At 42.1% G+C, this 22,832-nt stretch overlaps 1 protein-coding gene across 3 annotated transcripts in view; it reads left to right on the forward strand.

Moving 5' to 3' along the window:
* Window positions 1-22,832, forward strand: part of LOC149198752 (uncharacterized) — a 254,354-nt gene that overhangs the window by 97,687 nt on the left and 133,835 nt on the right. For all 3 annotated transcript variants that reach the window (XM_089402146.1, XM_089402147.1, XM_089402148.1), the window contains 4 exons: window positions 12,101-12,156; window positions 12,290-12,389; window positions 12,555-12,672; window positions 12,848-13,057. In XM_089402146.1, the coding sequence (XP_089258272.1) occupies window positions 12,101-12,156; window positions 12,290-12,389; window positions 12,555-12,672; window positions 12,848-13,057 (484 nt within the window). The remainder of the gene's footprint in view (window positions 1-12,100; window positions 12,157-12,289; window positions 12,390-12,554; window positions 12,673-12,847; window positions 13,058-22,832) is intronic.

The raw sequence follows: 22,832 nt of genomic DNA on the forward strand, positions 1-22,832 counted from the left end.
TTAACAATGTATTATGTGTTCCAACCTTATCCTGCAACCTTCTATCTGTATATCAGATAACTCATTCAGGTGAAGGTAAAATCGTTGAATTTTCACCTCACGATGTTGTAATTAAGGACCTAAGAGATCCTAGATAGATTTTAGCTACTGGCATTGCTGATGATTCTACAAGGTTGTATAAGTTTCACAACTTTGGGTGATTAAATCTTCCCTCAGTATTTGTTGCTCATAATGATGAAGTGAGCAAACTTTGGCATGAGCGATTTGGTCACTTAAACTATCACTCTCTTCAGAATCTATGTAAAGAAAATATGGTGACAGGTCTTCCAATGGTATCTTGTAGAGATGGTGTTTGTTCCAAATGTGTACTCGGAAAACATCATCGGGACAGTTTTGAAAGACGTGCCTCTTGGCATGTCTCAGCCCCTTTACAGCTCGTGCATAGTGATTTATGTGGTCCACTTCCAGTTGCTTCATTCTCTGGCTACAAGTATTTCTTAACTTTCATTGATGATTTCTCCAGATGCACTTGGGTATACTTCTTAAAACTCAAGAGTGAAGTATTTAACATGTTCTTGGCCTTTAAGGCCTTTGTTGAAAAGCAATCTGGACATCAAATTCTTAAGCTAAGATCTGATAATGGCGGAGAATATGTTAAAAACACATTCATCAACTTTTGCATTGAGAATGGAATTCAAATGCAACATACTGTTCCATATACTCCACAACAAAATGGTGTAGCTGAAAGGAAGAATCGCACCTTAAAGGAAATGGCTAATTATATGCTTCAATCTAAAGGACTTAGTCTTAATTATTGGGCAGAAGCAATTAACTGTGCAAATTACATAATAAATCGCACTCCTAGTAAGGTTTTAAAGAATATCACTCCCAAAGAAGCATGGAGCTCAATCAAACCAAATGTAAGTCACTTTCGTGTTTTTGGAAGTGAAGCATGGGCCCATATTCCAGATGAGAAACATAAAGCTTTAGAACCTAAGAGTGAAAAATGTATTTTTGTTGGATATTTTGAAGATGTCAAAGGATATAGACTTATTCCACTTAAGTCCAAAAATGTTATCATTAGAAGAGATGTAAAGTTTGCTGAAAATATATCGGCCTGCGAGCCTAGTTCGGCGGATGTGCCACCTCTCCCTATCTCTTCTACTTTTGAAAATATTTCTTCTTCAGATGATGAAAGCGAGGATGAAAATTCTCCCCCACCTTCTCAGGATCCTCCTTCAGCTCCTCAGCTTCCAAAATGGGTCCGTGCTACTCGGGATGCAGCAGGTGATCTTGCCGGTGATCCTACAGATCAGCAACGTACACGTTCTTAGTTCGAGAGAGCCTCTTCTTTACTAGCTCAAGCTTCAGTGAATTATGATCCTGACACCTTTGCAGAAGCTTCAGGCCATCCAGATTGGGAAGCAGCTATGAATGAACAATATCATTCATTATTGGCAAAAGATACATGGGATCTTGTTCCTCTACCAAAGGGACGAAAACTTGTTAGATGCAAATGGGTTTACAGAACCAAGTATGGACCAGATGGGAAAGTCGATAAACATAAAGCTCGTCTTGTTGCTAAGGGTTTTTCACAAGTTGAAGGCATTGATTACACTGAAACCTTCTCCCCTGTTGCCAAAATGAACTCTATCTGCCTTGTTCTTTCCCTTGCTGCTTCTTTCAAATGGGAAGTCCATCAGATGGATGTTAAATCCGCCTTCTTGCATGGGGACTTACATGAAGAAATCTATATGGAACAACCTATTGGCTTTATACAAACAGACTCCAGCCTTGTATGTCGGCTTAAGAAATCCCTTTATGGTCTCAAGCAAGCTCCTCGAGCTTGGTATGCCAAAATGGATAACTTTCTTTTAGAATCTGGCTTCTCTAGGTGTCATTCTGACAATACTGTCTACACCAAGAGAGTGGGGAAGTCCCTTATCATTCTTGTTCTTTATGTTGATGATCTTATCCTGACTGGTAGTGATCCCAACCTTATAAACCATGTGAAGTCTAGCCTTAAAAGGAAGTTTGAAATGACAGACTTAGGACACTTACATTATTTTCTTGGTCTTCAAGTCTTGCAATCCAAGGAAGGTATTTCCCTTTCTCAGTCCAAGTATGCCTGTGATATTCTACGCCATTTTCACATGGAAGACTGTAAGCCAGCCCCTTCTCCCTTTCAGTCTGGAGTCAAACTTTCAGTCACTTGTACTTCTCCTGAAGTTGATGCTACCTTATATCGTCAACTTGTAGGAAAACTTTTGTATCTAACCCATACTCGTCCTGACCTTTCCTTTGCTGTTGGCCTTGTTGCTCGGTTTATGCAAAACCCACGTGAAAGTCATTGGAAAGCAGCTAAAAGAATACTTCGTTATGTTCGAGGTACAGTTCAGTTTGGGATTCATTATGGTGCCGAAGCATCTCCTCTATTGGTTGGTTTCACTGATTCCGATTGGGCTAGTGACCCTGATGATTGGAAGTCTACTGCAGGTTATGTGTTCACTCTTGGTTTAGGACCTATTACATGGGCTTGCAAGAAACAAGGTGTCATTTCTCTTTCTTCAGCAGAAGCAGAGTATAATGGTGCCGTAGAAGCTAGTAAGGAAGCCTTGTGGCTTCGTCAGATCCTGTCAGAGTTTGGCTTTCAGCAGCATCATCCGACTACACTTTGGTGTGATAATCAAAGTGCCATTCAACTATGCAAAGATCCAGTCCAACATCAGCGCAGCAAACACATTGAACTGCACATGCACTTCATCAGAAAGCTCATTCATGACCATGTTCTTGAAGTGCAATATTGTTCAACAGATGATCAAGTTGCAGACATCTTTACAAAGGCTCTCACAGAGGCGAAGTTCACTAAACTTCGATTTATGGTTGGAGTTCAAGAAGTTGTCACTAAGGGGGGATAGCCTCTAATGCCTCCTTCCTTCTCCTATTGTGTCATATTTGTAAATCCTTCAATCCTATCCCAAGTTGTTCTTAAGGGGGGATGTTAGGATATTCCGACACATAGGAAATAGTTAAGTACAACTTGGTCTAGTATAGAGAAAGGTAAAGTGTGTTTCTTTACTATGTACATTTTGTAACTTATAATCCGACGGTCACGATATGTAGTGATCCGACGGTTCATTCTCTCCTCGGTATTACTGACACTTGATCCGTGGCTTAACACCCGATTGGTCCATGATCTCTATTTAAAGAGCATGGATGGTCATTTGTAGGTTAACCGTTCATGAGAGAAGCTTATGTAAATTTTCATTCTTTTATTAATAAATTGCCTGAAGTGGCCGCGTTGGCTCAGGCCGTGGACTGTGTCCCTCTTTGAGGGTGTTAACCACGTCAAAATACTGGTGTATTGATCTGTGATCTGTTTGTGAGCGGTGTCCTTTGGTGTTCTGTCTGAGGAACTTACCCTGTAAATTCCTACAGGCTAGAGGGAAAAGCTTTGCCGATCATCTGTGTTCAATGAGACAAAGAACCTCCTAGGATGAAAATCGTCATCAAAATAATAGTCTTATCTAGGTTGTTACATACATTTATGGTCTTACTAAGATCATTTACATTACAAACTTCAGAATGAATTTATAACTCTGACACATTGATTACTGATGAATCCAGGATGATCTAAATGCTTGAACGTGATGGAATCCCTTTTCGAAAAAGTGTACTTCTATAGGGTAGTTGACACGGAGTGGTCAACATGATTGTAGCTTGTCTCTTTGAGCATATGCCATTTTCAACAATGTCTTATTTCTTTCTTTTACTGTAATACCTTTGACTCTATTTACGACTAACCATTATAGGGTACTTTTCTAGGTCTGGCTATACAAAATTTTGTTGGATTGTGTAGCTCGGTAAGACTTCCACATTGGCTTGGTGTCTTAGCATGTGGAAGATTGCTTCTCTAGATGATAAACTTTACAACTTTTTTATATAGTACCTTTTGTATTTAAGGATTAAAAGTGACTTTATTATAAATTTGAGTCACTTAAGTGAATTAAGTGATCTTAATGAGAGGTTAAGTCATGACCGTTGATCTTGAGATGGCAAGATTTAATATTGGCCATTGAGATCTAGGGTTAGCATTTTTAGTCATTAAAAGGTTATAAAAGGACATCTGAGGGAGAGGTGAAGACACCTTGTACATAGTTTGAGTGGAGGGATTTCACTCAAGTGTGCAGGTCAGGCAGGGGCTTGAGGAAAGGGAGTAAGGGGCAGTTAGGGAGTAGCAATGAGGTTGCTCAAACTGTTTGTATCTTTCCTTTGATGGGCCATTATCCCTTGTACGGGAGCCCAAGTACTTAATAGAACACAATTTACAAGTTTTCCTCGGAGTTGGGTTTTCCATGGTCTATTTTGTGTCTTATGTGTTTTAATGTGTTCTTGTCTCCAGATTTATTTATTTCCATTATGCATTCTATAGTTAGAAAACTCAGTGTACTTGTAAACTAAGTTTCAGAATTACAACTATTTATATTTCTGTTACACTTAGAAAATTATAAATTCTCTGTTGGGTTTTAAGGAAATCAAAAATGGTATTAGAGAAAAGGTAATATTATGCACAAAGAAAATTGAGTTGGGCTGTGTGACTGCTAGTTCGCTGTTTGTGAGGGCGTGGTCACTAAGTGAAGCTATCAGATGCACGAGGGAGTTGTTGTTTTATACAGAAGAACAGACTGGGGCCAAGCACAATCGGGCCGGAAACTTTAGGACAAGCGACCACTAGAACCAAAGAGTGTTTGAGCATAGTTGGGCTTGGAACAACCAGACACAGGGCTTGTGAGAAAAATCGTGAAGGAGACACAAATGCCAGGAAAGCTATCGCCAAGCTTGGACGTGCTTCGAGCGTGTAGGTTGCGAAGGGGAAATGACTTCTCAATCTAGCTAGCATGACCAAGGATAGTTAATTGTAGGTGCTTAGGAGCCATCGACCGCTGTAAGCAGTAGCCACTGTCAGTGGCCAACAGGTCAGTTGGATGACGAGCCGCAAGCACTGATACCCAACAGTGGACCACGGATCGACCAAGAACAAAGGAATTGGTGGACGCACAAAGTTTTGGTTCGAGCGTGCGCTAAAGGCAGTAAAGCCACTAACAAGAAAGAAAATGACATGCCATGTGAAGTATTTGAGAAGAACTAGACGTAATGGGTTGTCTTTGATCAAGATGGTAGTAGAGTCGATCTTGGAGGAGCAATTGGCGAAGGAGACCGACGACGACAGTTGAGTTGCCAACAACCACCAGGAAAGGTAACCAACTGACACTGCCACGAGCAGGGAGTCATTAGTTGATAAGGCTGTGAGCAACATGCATGAGAAGTGGTCGACAACTAGGCTATGGTGTAGAAAATCAAGGCAACAACAATTGAGACAGCCGAAATTTAGAGCAAAAAAGCCGCAGGTGTTGTGGTGGACGTGGTGGCCAAAGATACGAGGATTGAGGTAGGCTGAGCTACTGGTCAACTGTGGGTGGGGCGAAGATAGGGTTGTGAAAGGGCTAGTGGAATTGTGGTGACATTCGTGGGTTGTCAGATCGACAATAGATACAGTGCCACAATTTGCTACATGAAGTCAATGGACAACCACCACAGGCCTGGCGCAGGCGTGAATAAGAGGTTGTCATAGAGTAGCGAGACAAGACAAGCTTGAGAAAAGAAAAAATAAATTTGTTGTTAAACTTCTAAAGTGTTCAGGCAGGGAGAAAGAGGCTCCAGGCAACACACGAGACTCCTGGGAAGCAAGGAGAGGCTTTTGGCAACATTGGGAAGTGTGCATGAAGTTCTAGGCAGTGGGTGGAAGTTTTGGGTAGCGAGTAGCAGACTCAGACAATATGTAGAAAATTTGGGCAATGTGCAACAGAGGGTTGAGATAGCTAGACTAGGATGGTTAGCCATTGGAACTCCAATTGTGAAACCTAGAGTGCGAGGGTCGGGAAGGCTTGTGATCTTGAGGCTCAGAGCAAGAGTCAACAGCCTCAGTGAAGTCATGGTTCGAGATAGCTATGCAGGATGCTCAGGAGTAAGAGGCCTATAGTGTTCTTAGCTCAAGTTCCATGTTAGGTAGTGGGACATGATTCTATGTTAGAGGGAGCAACCACAGTGGATATGATGAGCTTAGAGATGTATCCCAGTTGTGGAAGTTCCTTCCTTGCTAAGGGGGAGTGTTGGATTGTGTAGCTGGGTAGGACTTTGACTTTTTCTTGGTGTCTTAGCATGTGGAAGATTGCCTCTCTAGATGATAAAGTTTGCATAGTGATTTTATAAAGTACCTTTTGCATTCAATGATTAAAAGTGAATTTATTATAAAGTTGAGTCACTTAAGTGATTTAAATGATCTCAATGAGAGATTAAGTCACAATCATTGACCTTGAGATGATCAAACTCTGCGTATCTTTCGTTTGATGGGCCATTATCCCTGGTATGGGAGCCTAAGTTCTTAATAGAACATGTTTTGTAGGTTTTCCCTTGAGTTGAGTTTTCTTGGGTATATTTTGTGTCTTATGTGTTTGAATGTGTTCTTGTCTTCAGATTTATTTATTTCTGTTGTGCATGTTATACTTAGAAAACTTAGTGTATTTGTAATTTAAGTTTCAGAATTGCAGTTATTTATATTTTTGGCTGCACACTTCGAAAATTACAAATCAGTTGTTGGGTTGTAAGGAAATTTAACAAATTTGTGTACGTACTAGTTTGTGTCGTCAAGCTTCAACCATGTTTAACATTGACTTCCTGTGTATCATCAGTTGTTGATGCTTTGGTTGCAAATGCTGTAGTTTCTCAAATAGGATCTACGATGACCCAGGGCTACGAGGGAGCACCCCCTCCGAATCCGCTCTCAAAGCGTGCTTTGCTTGGAAGTGCTAGGCGAGTGAGCCCAAGAGCATGCTCCCTATTCGCTTTCGTTTGGGAGTCACTTTCGGTAGCGCGCTCTCGATAAAAAAATTTCACTCCCTGGCTTGTAGCGAGCGATATAGGGAGTGATCGCTCAATTACTCCCCATCGCTCTAGGAGCAAATTTTAAACACGAGGAGTGATATGGGAGTGATCACTCCTCCATAGCTCCCGCCCTTGAAAACATGCGCGTGGCCAAGGGATAGAGGGGTGACTTTTTGGAGGGAAATGGGAGGGGAAAAACAATAAAAGGCCTCCTCTCCCTCCTCATTATCACCATTTCATTTGTGAGAAAGAGAGATTGAGAGCATTGAGAGGGTTTGAGCTTGAGGAGGTTGTGGGAGATTGTTGGAGCTTGCAAGCTTGGGAGATTGAAGGGAGATTGTTGGAGAGCCAAAAAGGTAGGGTATAATCCCATTCTTTTTTTTTTCCATGTAACATTTGTGTAAAAATATGTTGAATGTTCAATGAATCTAGAATCTAGATGTTCTTCTTCTCTTCTCCTACTCTTTCCCATTCCTCCCTCATTTTATTGCAGGCAATAATCTCAACCTTCAACAAACATGATGGGTATATGGCTTAGCCTTATCTTGTTGGTATCATTTTTTTCTATGATGATGGTGTTGGGAAGTAGGAGAAGAAATGATGAAGATGATGGAGTGGTTAGTGGTGGAGGATACCATGGAGAAGAGGAGGAGGAGCACCAAAAGCTGTCTGGGTCTTGGAGATCTCATGTGCTTTAGCCTCTCCACCAATTTTGATGGCTAGAGCACATCCGATGCTACTCCAAATCAACACTTCCTCTTAGCAAGGATTGTGCTCTAGTAATACTCCACACTGAGTATCACTCTGATTATACGGCACCAGTACCTGTGTTGATGCTAGGCCTCCCCGCCCAACATCCTCTGCACTGCTGCCCATGGCCCTGCCACTGCTGCATCTGTACGACAACTCCCTCTGCATCTGTGTTGCTGCTGGTCCTTTCTCCCAACACTGCATCTACACTGCAACTCCCTCTCATCATGCTGCATCGTGCTACTGCTACTGCATTGCAACTCAGCTACTAAGAAGTAAGTAACTGATCCACCCAAATATTGACATCCCTGTCAGGCGAGAAACACTCCTGACGCTGAAGCTCTCTCTGCCGCTATCAAGTGCTCCCTCTATTGCCTCTGCACTGCTGCAACAACACCCTGCCTCTCGCATCGCTGCAAACCTCTTTGTGCCATCCTGCACTGTTGCAACCTCTTATGTGCTTCTCGTACTGCTGCAACTTGCTAGCTCTGTGCTGCCCGGGACTACTGCATTGTAGCACTCTTTGCCGCTTCATTCGCATCCATTTCTACCGACATCCGCCAGTCTTGCTACTCTCTCTTCGGGGCTCCCGTAGCAAGGTATGATCCAAGAGTTTGGGTACCTCAAGGATCCTGCCCCTCATTGCTTGTAGTCTTCTTGACTAAAATTCGATGTCTCCCCACCTCTTCTCTAGAGGTACATGAGCACTCATGGCACAATCGTCATCCTCCTCTACCTCCTTTTTCGCCTTCGCTGGCGCTGCCTTGGAGTCAGGTGTCTCTCCCTTAGTCTTCTTCCTCGGACACTGGTTCACATAATGCCCCACTTCCCCACAGTTGAAGCACTTTATCTTAGAGAGGTCCGTTTTCTTCCTCTTCTCCCGCTTCCCCGCAGATGCTAGAGCTGCATCCTCTTCCTCGTCTTTCTTGATCCAGACTCCTTTGTTGCTACTTCCCGTTTTGGACAACTATCTGATCTCTCCCAATCTGGAAGATTCGCTCTGCCCAGAATACTCTCGACGAATGTCTCCCACTCCTCGGAGACTGTGTTTAGAGCGGTCCTCACCATCAACTCCTGATCCGACGTGGCCCCTATGGAAGTCAGTTGGCCCGGATCTCCTTCAATCTACCGAGGAAGTGATCTATCCACTCCCCCTTATGCATCTGGTATGACCGCAACTGATCCTAAAGTAACATCTTCTTTTGCATGAAAGTATGCTGGTACAACGTCTTCAAGGTGTCCCACATTTCCTTTGCCATATCCTTCTCGGCAATATGCTGGACCACATGATCCTTGACCCCATCAAGGATGATGCATTTTGCCTTGGCCATTGCCTCCTTGTACTTTTCATTGTCAGCCGGGTCAACTGGGACAACCACTGTTCTCAAGGCGAAGGCCTTGATGCGATGTCTATCTAGAATGGACAGGATCTTGGTCTTCCAGACCACAAAGTTGGATGCCCCGTCCAGCCTGTCCTGATCCCTCAGTCCATTCATGGCCATTTCTCTGCTCTTCCTTTTGACTCCTCCGAGTTTCTACTTCCCTCTGAGTCTCTACTTCCCGTTTGGAAGTTCTCTGCTAGACTCCCTCTGAGTCTCTATTTCCCTCCTGGAAATCTGCCTACCAACCGTCGAGTCGCACCTCTCCGATCTTCTATGCACCTGCAACACTCATCCGGATTCCTTGGCTATAAATCCGCCTTGCTAGCGACTCCCTCAACCTTGGTTTCCCCCGTTAGGTACTGTTCTGCCCACAACACCTCACCAACTTCACTCCCCGCAAACTGCCCACAACTTCCTATGCCCCAGTAACTGAAGGACTGAGACTCTAGGCTCTGCGCAATCCTGGTATTGGCTAAAATGCTCCCTCGGCCAATTGCGTCGACCCTCTTGGTCTCTGCGTGAACCTTTTGATGCCCTCCTTAGCCATCTACCCACAGCTTCCTATGCATGAGCAACTGAAGGACTGAACCTCTAGGCTATGCGCAATCCCGACACTGGCTGAAATTCTCCCCTAGCCAACTGTGTCAATCATCTTGGTCTTTGCATGGCTCTTCATGAGCCTTTTTCTGCCCTGCTCAGTGTCTGCGTTGGCCTCTCTTTGGCCCGAACTGATGATGCAGTCCCTTCGCGTCAACCCTTCTCTGCCGCTTTCTGCAAGGAGCAACTTCTGTCTCTTGGGACAATTGTCTCTTCTGCAAATGCTTTGCTTTAGCTGGTGCCTTTAGCTCTCCTATGATTTGCAACCACGCTCTGATACCGTGTTGAAATTTCTAAGTGTTATCCATTAGAAATTTTATCTGTATTCTCTGGTTTATTTCTCCTACTTGTTAATTACGAACAAGTTATTTAACCATATAAATACTGAAATAAACACAATATAGTCTCAACCATCTATAGATCAATGGCTGAAAGAAATAGCAAACACACAAGTGACACCGTTATTTTTGGACACTCGAAAAAACCCAACTTGGGAAAACCGGTGCAACAATTCTTAGGGTTATTTTATTATGTAGTCTATCCGAGTACAATCCAACAGTAATACCTATCTATTCGAAAGCAGATATTCAGAAAATCTCCTCCATGAAACTCTCTCCAGCAAAACTGAAGCACTGCGTCAGCCTAAAAAACCCCTGCGTTAGCTCTTTGAGGCTCTGTGCAACCTCTCTGGCTCTCTGCGTCACTCCAACAGCCTCTACGTGGATGATGCAGGCCCTCCTGGCCTTTGCGCTGTCTTTGCTAGCCTCTGTGTGGCTCCCTCTGGCTTCTGCATTTGCCCCTCTGCCTCTGTGGTGGTCTTTTGGCCCTATCTCTGCCTCTCTGTCTCGTACTCACTGCCCCTCGCTGCAAACTGATCACTGATTCGACTTTTCTTAGCAAACCCCGCTCTCTAGAAAATCGAATGTCTGATCACTTTGGTGTGTTCTCCAACTGATCCTCAAGCCTCCTCTTATACTTTTCTTTTTGGTCCTTCAACAGCCGAGATTACATCTCTAATCAACGACTAAGATTAGATTTGGCTTGATCCATGTATTTTAAAACCTTCTAACCCAGTTTTATATTAATACCCATTAATATTTTATTTTTACTAAGTTTAGACTTAGGAACTTTATTAAAAATATTAATTATTTTAATATCTCCTAAACCGGGTCGAATCTGCCCAAACCATTTCTGGGTCTTGGAGATCTCATGTGCTTTAGCCTCTCCACCAATTTTCATGGCTAGAGCACATCCAATGCTACCCCAAATCAACAGTCCACATCCCAAGGAAGTGAGGAAACTTGTCCCTCTTTTGAATAGCAGACTCGACCCTACAAAAGATAGTCTCAGCTAGCAAATGAAATGAAGGAAACTTGTCCTTCTCAGCAGAGAAAATCGATCCACAATGCGTTCAGACTTGACAGCTTGGACCCATAAGAGAATACATGTTTTGAATCATTGGAATATGGTTAATTTTTGGACCTTCGCCTTCAACAAAACCCTCTTGCAAATAGATATATAGAAAACTCAAGATTAGAAGATAAAATCAACTAATAACACCTTTACCTCTAATTTTCTTCCTCAAATCTTCTTTTTCATTGAAGCACAATGACGAAACTTGAGTGATTCCTCTCTCTGAACCAACAAGAGTGTATAGTTTTAACATCGAAGCTAGCAATGGTGGCTAGGGTTTTTCAAACCCTAAGCTCTTCTCCAAAAGCTCTCTGAAAATCTCTTTTTTCTCAAATGACAAATGATAGAATGGGGAGAGACTCCTCACTTTTCTCCTTTTATAACTTAGTGGTCACTTTTGCTACCATTTTACCTTTTTAATTTTATAAAATCAGTCTAGGAACTTTTCATTTTATAAATTGAAGGTGACTTTTCATTAATCTAGGATATGAGCCCATTTTCACCACTTTAATATTTATAATGTTTTTCCTAGGCAAATCACGTTCCCTTGGTTTAACTTTTCCTCTCCCTTAGCCTACGGGAACTTATTAGGCTAGCGGAACCCCATTTTATGCCTCCTAAGCGGTTGGGGACATTATAACTTATGATGATGTGTATCTTTTTTTCTGTTGATTTTATTTCTATATTCTTCTCTCTCTCATTCAGTGGTTTAGCTTCTTTTGATTGTGCTTTACCTTCTAGTGTTTGTCTTATAGGAGTTGTTCTAGCACTTGTATTGTACTTTTTGAGTCCAATTGACCTACCTTTTTGGTCAATTGTGGACTAATAAAATGATCTTATCTTATCATGGCATTAATAAATAGTTAGCAGTGAGAGTACTAGAGGCTTATTTGGATTATATATCTTAGATTGTGAATGCTTCAATGACTCTTTGGTACAGCTTTTAAATACTATGTAATTTACAATATGCCTGTTAATATACATACTGGGATTTTTGCATCTGTTTTGTTTCTTAGGTTGGTCCAGGGTCTGTATTACAAGCACCTTTGGAGGATGCAGCAAAAGGAGACTTGTGAGTATGCCTTTCATGGTGAATTCTATATAGATCCTTAACTGATCAAAAGCCAATAAATAATTTCTTATTCCTCAAATTTTCTCTCATACTTATTCACTAGAGAAATCTTGTTTTCTAATGTGTTGTTTAGAGCACCCAGACTCAACTGTGAAAGTCCCTCTTGTCCTGAGGAGTTAATTCATCCTCCTGAAGATTGTAGTGTCAACACATCATTATCTTTTACTCTTCAGGTGAGATTGAAAGTTAGAAATGGTGGCAACATATGCACTGCAATAAAGGCATGGTTGTAATTGTGACATATGTATACATAATTGTTTTATTCTTGCTGCTAATGGTCTTGAAATAGTGTTATATTGTAAAGGATGCATGTTATTGAGGATAACTTTTCTCTGCAGATTTGCCGTGTGGAAGATATTACTGTAGATGGCCTCATCCAAGGCAGTGTTATTCATGTTCACAGGGCAAGGACAGTGATTGTCAACACTGCTGGTTTGATAACTGCATCTAGATTAGGTACAATCTATTGATATTTTTGATAGTGTTTTGACTTGAATGTCTCTGACACATCTTGTATCACCGTATATTATGTTGTCGAGTTTTAATTGCCTTATGACAGACCATTTCTCTCAATAAAGCCTCGAGACGGCTCGACTGCATTTGATTTGACTTCACATACCTGCATGTGTAGGTTGCAAAGGAGGTGTAGGTAAAGGTCATGTTTCAAATGCTGGTGCTGGTGGTGGTGGCGGCCATGGTGGGCAGGGTGGTGATGGATATTTGAATGGTGTCTTTAGCAGAGGTGGGGAAGAATATGGAATCGCAGATCTTCCCTGTGAGTTGGGTAGTGGCAGTGGGAATTCAACATCAGAGGGTACTACCGCTGGTGGTGGTATAATAGGTAAGGAAGCAGGCTTTTTTCTTCCTTTACAGAAAAGGCGTATTTTTCTTTTCCACAGGATTATCATGCCTGGGATTTTCAGGTAATGGCATCATGCACATTTGGGAATGGTTGATTGTGATGTAATGCTGATGTCGAGCAAAGGCATTGTTTTAGCTATACAAAGGAGTGCCCTTTTCAAGTGGTATTGATTAAAAATTCAATGGCTTGGGTTAGCACAACTTTATTTATACTGTCTCATTGTTCTTACTCACATAAACACATGATGCTGATCTTTACAGCATTGGTATTTTTTCTTTTCACTTTTAAGCATTCTTCTAGCTCACTGCCATCTTTGAGTTATCCTAAGCTCTTGTGCCCTCTTTTATCCTCTGGATCACTGTTAGTTTGGAGCCTTTTCAGCTGTTTTTGATCTAATTGTTTTTTGGGGTTTTTTTTTCAAGATTTTCAGGAGCAGGTTATGAGTACTAGTTTTCTGTATGCATATTATCTACTGGTACTGTGAGTACTAATTTTCTGTATGGATGTGAATATTTTCAGTATGCATATGCAAATCGACAATTAACCTTTTACAGCTATGTAGATGATCTGATGATTATGGATCATTCTATATATCTAGATCCACATGTGAGGGGCATTTGGAGCATAACACTCAACTATTCATTGGGCTCAAAGTGTTAGTAGTTAGGAGTCAGCAAGAACGTTTGGACATGTGGTCCCAATTTATGAATGAGCTTCTTGAATTATATGAGTGTTGAGGCCAATACTTGTACATGTGACCCAAGTCTCTTGAACTATTTCAGTGTTGTGTGTGAAAATTTCTGAATCTACAGATCAGAAATCCTACTGCCATCACTGGTTTATCATCTCCTACTTGTTATTACATTCAACAAGTTGTTTAATTTATAAACAGTGATGAAAAACACTACTGCAAACTACACTGACATACAGATCATAAACTGAAAAAATATGAGACAAACACACAAGGGACATCGTTATTTTTGGACAACACATCCCCGGAAAAACCCAATGCGGGAAAACTGGTGCAGCAGATAGAGGGTTTGTATTATTAAGCCAACAGACTTTGAGTACAACAGGTTGCCTCTCATGCCGGCTAACATTTTAGAGAAATCTCGGCAGCAAGAAATACATACGAGGGTTTACCTCGTTCTCCAAGTCACAACTGATCCACTTAGTGGCTTGACTTTGGCAAGCACTGCGAAATCCCAACGCAATCACTGCCTAGGCCAGTGTCTTGTTGGAATTTCTAAGTTTAACCCCTTAGAAATTCTTCCTATACTATCTGATTTATTTCTTCCTACTTGTTCAATTACTTAACAAGTTATTTACTATGTAAGTACTGAAAATAAATACAAGTCAGTATCAACATCTACAGATCATCAACTGAAAGTAAACAAGCACACAAGCGACACCTTTATTTTTGGACCAATGTCCCCGTAAAAAACCCAATGCGGGAAAACCGGTGCATCTATTTAGAGGGTTTTATTGTTATGTAGTTTTCAGAATACAACTAAGGTGTCAGAAATGATTCACCCAACAGAGAATGCCTTCGGTAGTAGTAGCTCTCTTTAGTGATAGATATTTTGGCTGATTAATCACCAGATGAATGATCCCACAGCAACACTTGCAGCTTCTGTTGCTCTGTGTCACTCTTATAGGGACTGCGTCACCCTATTTGGCTCACCAACTTCCAGTCTGTCCCACGAAATCCTCCAGCGTTGCCTCTAAGCCCTGCATCAGCTCTGCTATCATCTGTGTCAGCTTCTGGAGCCTTTGCATTAGCCCCTAGATCCTCTGCATCTCACACGTTGGCCTCTCTAGCCTTGCGCAGCTCTTGGCTGCCTTTGCGTAGCCTCCAACTACCTTTGCACCAACCTCACTGGGCTCTGCGCCACCTCTCTGGTACCAACTCTGCCTCTCTGCTATGTATTCACTGCCCCTCAACTGCAAACTCAGATCACTCACTCGATTTCCTCAGCAAACCTTGCCCCAAAAAATCGAATTCTTGATCTCTCTTGGTGTGTTCTCCAACTGACCCTCAAGCCTCTTCTTATACTTTTCTCATTGGTCCATCAACTACTGCGATTAAATCTCTAATCAATGACTAAGATTAAATTTGGCTTGATCCATGACTTTTGGACCCTTCTAACCTAGTTTATATTAATACCCATTAATATTTTATTTTTCTTAAGTTTAGACTTAGGAACTCCATTAAAAATATTAATTATTTTAATATCTTCCAAACCGGGTACAATCTGTCCAAACCATTTATGGGTCTTGGAGATCTCACGTGCCTTAGCCTCTCCACCAATTTTCATGGCTAGAGCACATCCGATGCTACTCCAAATCAACACTCCCTATTAGCGAGGACTGTGCTCTAGTAATACTCCTCATTGAGTATCACCCTGATCATCCAGCATCGGTTCCTGTGCTGATATTGGGCCTCCTCGCCCAACATCTTCTGCATTGCTGCATCTTGTACTACTGCCCATGGCCCTGCCACTGCCATTGCTGCATCCGTACAATAACTCCCTTTGCATCCGTGCTGTTGCTGGTCCATATACGCAGCACTGCATCCCCTTCTCGTCACGCTGCATCGTGCTGCCCATAGCACTACCACTGCTAACTGCTGCACCGCAACCCAGTTACTGAGAAGGAAGTAATTGATTCACCCAACTCTGACATCCCTGTCAGGCTAGAGATACTCCCGATGCTGAAGCTCCTTCTGCCGCTAATAAGTGCTCCCTCTATTGACCTCTGTGCTGCTGCAACAACTCCATGCATCTCGCATCATTGCACACTTCTCTGTGCCATCCTGCACTGGTGCAACATTCCTGTGCTTCTCGCATTGTTGCAGCTTGCTGTCCTGGGCAATGTTTTAAAACTCCAACTCTGACTGCGACTCGGTCGAGGGTCGACTTTGACTCCGACTCCGACTTGATATCGACTCGGTCGGCTCGATTTCAATGACTCGGTCGTTGTAAAAAATACATTAAATATCTATTTTTTTATAAAAAAACATAATTTTAAAGATTTTCATTCATGTTGCCAAACATGGAGGTAGCTATAACATCTATTGGCATGAGGTAATGAGTCTATCAAGGAACATACTGAAGCTCCATATGCAGAAGATTCTGGTCATATATTTATTATTCACTCAAGAGTCAAGAGAACAAGACTCTATACTAGAAATTAAGAGGTAGTGTCATATGTGTATTTCCCATATCCTTTAACCAATGATAGAAGTAGATGGTTGAAAGCAGGTAATAAACAAGGGTGTAAATAACCTATGCTTATTTCATAGAAAGGATCAAGTATGAGTGAAAAACCCCATCATAAATAGGGCTAGGTATAATTAATCTTATCTGTGTTGGAGAAGGTTCTAGAGACCTGCCTGATTACTGGAACAAACGATAATATCTAGGTTGAAAACTTGAATCTCATAGTAGACTGTATATCAAAAGATAAATTGTGTCTCAATCTTGAAAGAACAAAGGCTGTAGATGTAGTTCTCTTTAGGTATATGACTGTCTACCTCATTCCACAACTAGTGAGAACCAAATTTGATTCGTTTCATAACTTAAGAGTCAAATTCTGGTTGAAGATTGAATTATGAACTAATAGCACATTAAGTTGGGACTTGGAGAAGTAATGAAATGCAAAAAGCAAAGACGACAACCTGAAGGACCTCTTTGAAACAGTTAACGAGCCGCAGTTTCCAACCCGGGCGAGTAGGCTCGGACTCAATCAAGCCAACCGGGTTAATACCTAGGCGGCCGAGTTGTTAGACAACCCGGCTGACCGAACCGTTTCATAGGCAGGGTTGCTCGGGGAGGCTCTGGCTTGGACCAACTCGGCCGAGTCGGTTCCGAGCCGGCTGTTTCTGAAAACAGTGGTCTCGGGACTCCTGCACTGTAGCACTCTCTGTCGCTTCATCCGCATCTGTCTCTACCGACATTTGCCAGCGCTGCTACTCCTCTTCGGGGCTCTCGTAGCACGTTATAATCCAAGAAGTTGGGTACCTGAAGGATCCTGCCCCTCATTGCTTGTAGTTCGTTTGACTACAGCTCGATGTCACACCACTTCCTCTCAAGTGGCGCGCAAGCATTCATGGCACAGTCGTAATCCTCCTCGACTTCTTTTTCCGCCCTCATTGGCGCTGCCTTGGTCTCAGAAGCCTCTTGCTTGCTCTTCTTCCTAGGACACTGGTTCGCAAAACGACCCAATTCCCCACAATGGAAGCACTTGACCTTGGAGAGGTCCTCCTTCTTTCTCTTCTCCTGCTTTCTCGCAGATGCAAGAGCGCATCTTCTTCTTCTTCCTTCTTGATTCTGACCCCTTTTTCGCTACTCCGCACTTTGGTCACCCATTTGATCTCTTCTTGACGAAGAGCCGCCCACGGTTCCTCCCAATCTAGAAGGCTTGACCTACCCTGTATGCTCTGGACAAATACCTCTCAATCCTCTGAGACAACATTCAATGCGGTTCTCATCATCAGTTCCTGATCCAGCGTGGCCCCTTTGGAAGTTAGCTGGTCACGGATCTCTTTCAATCCACTGAGGAAGACATCTATCTGCTCTCCCTTCTGCATCTGGTATGATCGCAGTTGATTTTCAAGTAACATCTTCCTCTGCATGGAAGTATGCTGGTACAATTTCTTCAGGGCATCCCACATCTCATTTGCCGTGTCCTTCTCAACAATATGCAACACTACATGATCCTTGACCCCATCAAGGATGATGCACTTCGCCCTAGCCATTGCCTCCTCGTACTTCTTATTTTTAGCTGGGTCAACTGAGATCGCTATTGTTTTCAAGGCGAAGTCCTTGATGTGATATCTGTCTAGAATGGACAAGATCCTGGCCTTCTAGACCACGAAGTTGGATGCTCCGTCCAACCTATCCTGATCTCTCAGTCCATTCACAACCATTATGCTGCTCTTCTTCCGACTCCTTGAGTCTCTCTACTTCCCTCCTGGAAGTCTGCGGTTCGACTCCCTCTGAGTCTCGATTTCCCTTCTAGAAATCCCTTCTCCTTGGTCTTGCCTTGTTAGGTATTGTTCTGACCACAGTACCCCATCAGCTTCGCTTCGAAAATTATCTGCAGCCTCCTATATCCCGACAACTTAGAAGGAGCTAGAGAACAGCTCTAGAAACAGCTAGAACAGCTTAGCTAATTAGCAATCTCGACACCGCCACGTTTCCAAAACGTGCCTGTACGGCGGAAACGCGTTTCCAGGCCGTACGGTACGCGGAAACGCGTTTCCGTTTCGTTTCGCACGTTTCCTGCAACTTAGCTCTAGGCTCTGCGCAATCTCGACACCGACAAAATCTGCACCTCCTGGCCACAACGTCGATCCTTCTTGACTGAGAAAGATGACCGGACACTGCGTAGGTCAGGTATGCTCCTCTCTGCCTCTGCACTGATCCTCCTCCTGGTTAGAATTGATGACACAGGCCCTCTACTTGACCCCTTCCTTGCTGCTTTTACAGTGGCCAGACGTTAGCAATGTGACAAAGGGTGATATAGAGGCAAGGTGTTGTAGCAGCAGTGCAAAGCTAGAACACCTTCCTCACTAGTGTTAGTTTTTGTAGCATCAGAGGTGTTCTACTCTCGAAACTTTGGGGAGAGGCTAAACAACAGTAGTTCTCCATAACCCAGAAATCATTTATGGGAATTCCACCTAGAAGTGCCACAATTAGATTATTAGCCTATTTTTAAATATTTCTTATGTCTAAACTTAGGAAGAATGGTTAATTAATTAGTATAATTTGAGAAAGGTGTGAATGATCTAGAAAATCACATAGATCGATCCAAAAATGATCTTAGCCATCGATTATGTTTTAATCTTAGCCATTGGAGTCCCAACTAGAGATTATAAGAGAAGGTCAATGTGTAGATGGAGAAGACATCAGTGCAGATACTCAGTTGCCCACGCGGTTTGATTTTCTTAGTCGCAGAGATCCATTAGAGAAGATTGAGCCAAAGCGTGAGTAGCAAGTGGTAGAGGAGGTCAGCAACACTTCTGGAAGAGGTAGTGAGAGGGAGTGCAAAATTCACAGAGGGTTTGCGCAAGGACTGCCGAGGCACAACAACATAATAGTTTGATCTAGCTGGAGGAGCTAGTGATTAAGCAATTGGAGGTCGAGATTTTGGTCAGATAACCAAATGAGTCAGTTCCAAAGGCAAAGAGAGACAGAGTCGTGGATTTCAGAGTTTTTCAGAGACAGGTACAACAGAGCCTGCACAGAGGTTGATGCAAAAGGATTTGTGTGTGGTTGGAGAGGCAGATCTCAGGTTAGAAATCAACTGTGGGCTGAGGAAAAATCCTCACAATAATTTTGCCAACATTTTTCTCAGATTGGATTGACAGTAGAACATCTAAATTATTATACTCAAATTTTTGTTGCTGCTCAATAAAATAAACCCTCATACTGTTGCATCGGTTTTCCCACATTGGGTTTTTCTGGGAAATTTTGTCCAAAATAACGATGTCAATTTTTATGTTTGCGTGCTAGCATATTTCTCAATTCCTATTTTTACTTCTGCAATATTTAATTTGGTGAAGAAATTGTAGTGAGAATATTTCGTTAATTTTCCGTGAATAAAATAAACTGCATAATTAATTTTTCAGTTAGGAGAAATATTTCCTGTTGCTGCATTTCAAGGAATTTTCACATTATGCGATGTGAGATGACCCCCCAAGTGGTGAGAAAATAACTCCAAATAATGCAACTTTGCCTTGAAAACTATGAAGACACTCTAGTGGCAACTTCCAATGGACAAATATTTATGAAAATATGTCGAGAAGTGCCCTCAAAGGAAAATCACCACCACAGTGTGTATCAATGCATGAACATCCATCACTATCTTTCTCATGTATGATAAAATAATGGAGTGTTAATATTCGCAACTAGGGCCAAATTCCACTATGGATAGCTCATTTGATGGAGATAATAATTGCATTGAATTCCTCTTTTTGAGAGGACCAAAATCGACCAAAAGATCACTAAATTTGGACAAAGGGAAATATGTTTTTGAAGTGAAGCCCTCACATGTGCAAATTGTCAAGGGTGGCTTGGGGTTATTTAGACAAGTTAAACCCCTCTCCATCATATAAATAGAAGTGTCCTCCAACCTTCGTTGAAATTTCTAACTCTGACACGTTAGAAATCCCTACTGCATTATCTGGTTTAATTTCTCCTACTTGTTCATTCCATTAACAAGTTATTTATAAATATAAATACTGAAATAAACACAAATGCAGCCTTAACCCATATACAGATCAACAACTGAAATAACTGAGACAATCACACAAGGGACACCGTTATTTTTGGACAATTGTCCCTATAAAAACCCAATGCGGGAAAACTGGCGCAGCAGATATGAGGGTTTTATCATTATGCAATTTCTGAATACAACTAGGGTGCCAAAAATGGCTCACCCAACAAAGAATGCCCTCGGCAGTAGTACCTCTCCTCGGAGATAGATATTTTGGCTGATCAATCACTGGATGAATGATCCCACAACAACTATGGCAGCTTCCATTGCTTTGTGTTACTCTGCAAGGATTGTGTCACCCTTCCCGGCTCACCAGCACTTTGTCTGCCCCACGAAAATTCTTTCGGCGCTGCCTCTTGGCCCTGCGTCAGCTCTGCTAGCCTCTGTGCAGCTACTGAAGCCTCTGCGTCAGCTCTCAGACTCTCTGTGTTACCCACGCTGACCTCTTCTGCCTCTGCGTAGCACCCAGTTGCGTCTGCGTAGCACCCAGTTGCCTCTGCGTTAGCCTTTCGAGGCTCTGTGCTGTCTCTCTGGCACTATCTCTGCCTCTCTGCTATGTATTCTCGGCCTTGTGCCTATCTTCCCCTTGCTGCAACAGATCACTGGTTCGATTCTCTCAACAAACCTCGCTTCAGAAAATCGAACTGACTGATCAATTTGGTGTATCTCCAACTGACCCTCAAGCCTCCTTTTATACTTTTCCTGTTGAGTCTTCAATCGAGATTAAGTCTTTAATCAATGGCTAAGATTAGATTTGGCTTGATCCATGTCATTTAGAACATTCTCACCCTATTTTATATTAATACCCATTAATATTTTAATTTTCCAAAGTTTAGACTTAGGAACCCCATTAACAATATTAATTATTTTAATATCTCTCCAACTGGGTGGAATTTTCCCAAAGCATTTCTAGGTCTTGGAGATCTTATGTGCCTTAGCATCTCCACCAATTTTCATGGCTAGAGCACATTTGATGTTACCACAAATCAACAACCTCATTACACATATTTACAAGAGCATAATTCATAGCAAATGTATCTCTGAGCAGCCGAGTAGTAGAGAAGGCTAGACATGATTGTTTTGGGTAAATTTAAGTCTCTTTTGCGAGCCCAGATCCTACAGGAAGGCTGCTGTAGGCTTGAGGGCTGTTTGGAAGATGTTTTAGGGCTGTTGTGTGTGGGATTTCTCTTATGCAGGTGGGCCACAACATTAGGAGGTTGTTTCAGGTAGGCCACAGGACTAAAAGTGCTTGAACAAGGGTCAAAAGGGTAAGGGACTGCCCAGGTAGGCCACAGACTCTGTATTGAGACAATTGGTGGGTCTTGTGGCAAGCTTGAGCGCTAGAACTAGGCGAGATCAGCCCAAGAGTGTGGACTGAGATGCCAGAAGAGAAGCCATAGCCTTGAAAGGAGGTGTAGAGGTGAGTAGAGGAGCTGTAGCTGTGAGCCAATAAGCCCTAACTAGGATTCAGACTTTTGCTAAACAAGACCGAGCTCAAGAGGAATTGTTTTGCTGATGCTTTGACCACCGTTGACCACTGGACATGGCAAAATTTGATTGTCGTTGACTGAGGGCAGAATTGTAGATTTGATTGCGCCGTTTGTTTGACATTTGGACAGTAGTTTTGGATCACCAAATTGGCAAGTCAATTTTAACTTTGAATTATTGTACTCTCTCTCACTTTCTCTCTGCTGAACATTTGATATTAATAATAAGAAGAATTGATCAAGAGTTTTCCCCAACTTGGGGTTTTTCCCTGGCTTGAGCCAAATTCTTTTGTTCTCTTGTCTTGGCTTGTCTTCTGCATTTATTTTTTATGTTTTTCTTCAGTTACTATCAATGTGATAATGGTTTATGTGATTGCTAATGGAAATGAAATGGAATTGTAAATGGGCTAATATGGAACATTGAAGTAATTGACCTAAGCGAAGAACATGTTAACCAGAATTAGCATGGAGGCTTGAACCAATAACTCATAACAAAACTTACACCTTGTTGCAATGCTACTAGCTGGATTGCCTCCGAAAATGCAAAATGGACTTGCATTTTTAGGTGGTAGCAATAGCTACATTTACTAAGAGGTCATATGAAGTAGCCAACTAGTTATAATCTTTGAATGCACCTAATTCATGAAAACTAGTATGGGAATGATAGATGTGTTGCAGCTGATCTTTAGTTCAAATTTGCAATTTGACATTTAGTGACATTGGATTTGTTATCCAGTATGCCATTTCATTTTTGACCTATTGACAATTCATCTCTATGTCATGTCATGAAGTCATATATAGTGCCAATGATCTAAAAAAATTGTCCTAGCTCAATGCAAGTCTAATCAAGCAATCCTAAATTAAGGAAAATATGTTTGCTTTATTTGAAACATGTAATATACCATATTCTTTTCTTTTTTCCCAATGAAAATCTCGTAGGGAAACCGAAGGGATGCTTCGTCACATTTGTAGATTGCATCTGTGGT

The sequence above is a fragment of the Pinus tabuliformis genome, chromosome 2_1, assembly GCF_031772625.1.
Source record: "Pinus tabuliformis cultivar Carrire ecotype Pingquan chromosome 2_1, CPIR1, whole genome shotgun sequence".
Taxonomy (NCBI): Eukaryota; Viridiplantae; Streptophyta; class Pinopsida; order Pinales; family Pinaceae; genus Pinus; species Pinus tabuliformis.